At 70.1% G+C, this 1249-nt stretch overlaps 1 protein-coding gene across 1 annotated transcript; it reads right to left on the reverse strand.

The window, feature by feature from the left end:
- Positions 1–582: 582 nt before the first annotated feature.
- Positions 583–903, reverse strand: LOC104582088 (HAM34 protein-like). The gene has a single exon (XM_010231415.1). It carries the CDS (start codon positions 901–903, stop codon positions 583–585), a length of 321 nt encoding a protein of 106 aa, XP_010229717.1.
- Between the last annotated feature and the right edge of the window lie 346 nt (positions 904–1249).

Below are 1249 nucleotides of genomic sequence, written 5' to 3' on the forward strand. Positions count from 1 at the left end.
GGTCACCGCACTTTCGGTGGCCTTGGTCTGCACCTCCAGCTTGACGCGCAAGCCTTGGATCTCGCCAAGGTAGTTGCTGATCAGGTCGCTCTTCTCCTCGATCCGTACCTGGGCCACGGCGAGCACCTCCGCGTGCATCTTCTTGGCTTCTGCCTGAGCTGCCACCAGCGAATCCAGGGTTTCCTGGAGCTCGGCGCGCTGAGCCTCCAGTCGCCGGTAGAGCTCCTCTTCGGGGACGACCGGCTTGGCCTCCAAGGCTTCCCGGGCAAGGCGCGCCTCCTCCCGCAGCCGGGAGAGTTCCTGCTGCTCCTTCTCCACGGCCAGCCGCACCTCGCCGAGCTGGCCCTTGGCGATCTCGTGGTGCTCCCTCACCTGGTTGAAGGAGGTGACGAAGGCCAGCTGCTGGTCCTGCGTCAAGGAACCGGTGCCCCCGGTCGAAGACGCTCGGTTCCCAAGTGATGGGATTCCAAGCCACCCCGGCAAGGGTGCCGAGGTCGGTGCTGAAGGTGGCAGCCGACGACGACGAAGCCCCTGCCACCACCGTATGGCTGGGCGGGGGGCGTCCGCTTGCGGCGGAGCATCCTACTGCTCCTCCTCTGCAACCTCCGCCTCACCCGCGCCTGGGGACTGCGAGGCTGGTGGGGTTTCTGAGCCCCCGGCAGGGACCGCCTCTTGCTGGGTAACAGAAGAATCCGTGCCAGCGGCATCTGCGGCCGCTGTCTCGTCGGTGGTCGACGCTGCCGCCGCGGCTGCCGCGGCTCGGGGCGTCGCGGGAACCATCGAAGGAACCACCACGGCGTCGACGGCCACTGCGGGTGTGGCTTCCGCCGCGGCGCCGGCGACTGCTGTTGGGGTAGTCGCCGTCGGGTCGCTGGCGGTCGCTGCCGGGGTAGTCGCCGCCATGGCCCCGGCGACCGTGGCGGGGGTGGTCGCCGCTGGGGTGCCGGCGGATGCCGCTGAGGCGGTCGCTGTCGTGGAGCCGGGAGCCGCCGCGGGGGCGGTTGCCGCCGCAGCCGCCCTGGAGGTAACCGCGGCCGCTGCGTGCGCCCTTGATCTTCACACGATCAGGGGCGCGTCGTCGTCATCCTCGACGGAGGAGGACGAGTCGTGGGGCTGGCCGGCCTCCGACTCGCTCCCGCTCTCCTCCTGCGCCTGCTTCCCGCGGGGTGCGGGCGGAGGGGAGCGCAGGGACAGAGTGGGGGAATCGTCTATCAGCCCCCACTCGTTGCAGGGTGGGAAGGAGCAACTG

The sequence above is a fragment of the Brachypodium distachyon genome, chromosome 1, assembly GCF_000005505.3.
Source record: "Brachypodium distachyon strain Bd21 chromosome 1, Brachypodium_distachyon_v3.0, whole genome shotgun sequence".
Taxonomy (NCBI): domain Eukaryota; kingdom Viridiplantae; phylum Streptophyta; class Magnoliopsida; order Poales; family Poaceae; genus Brachypodium; species Brachypodium distachyon.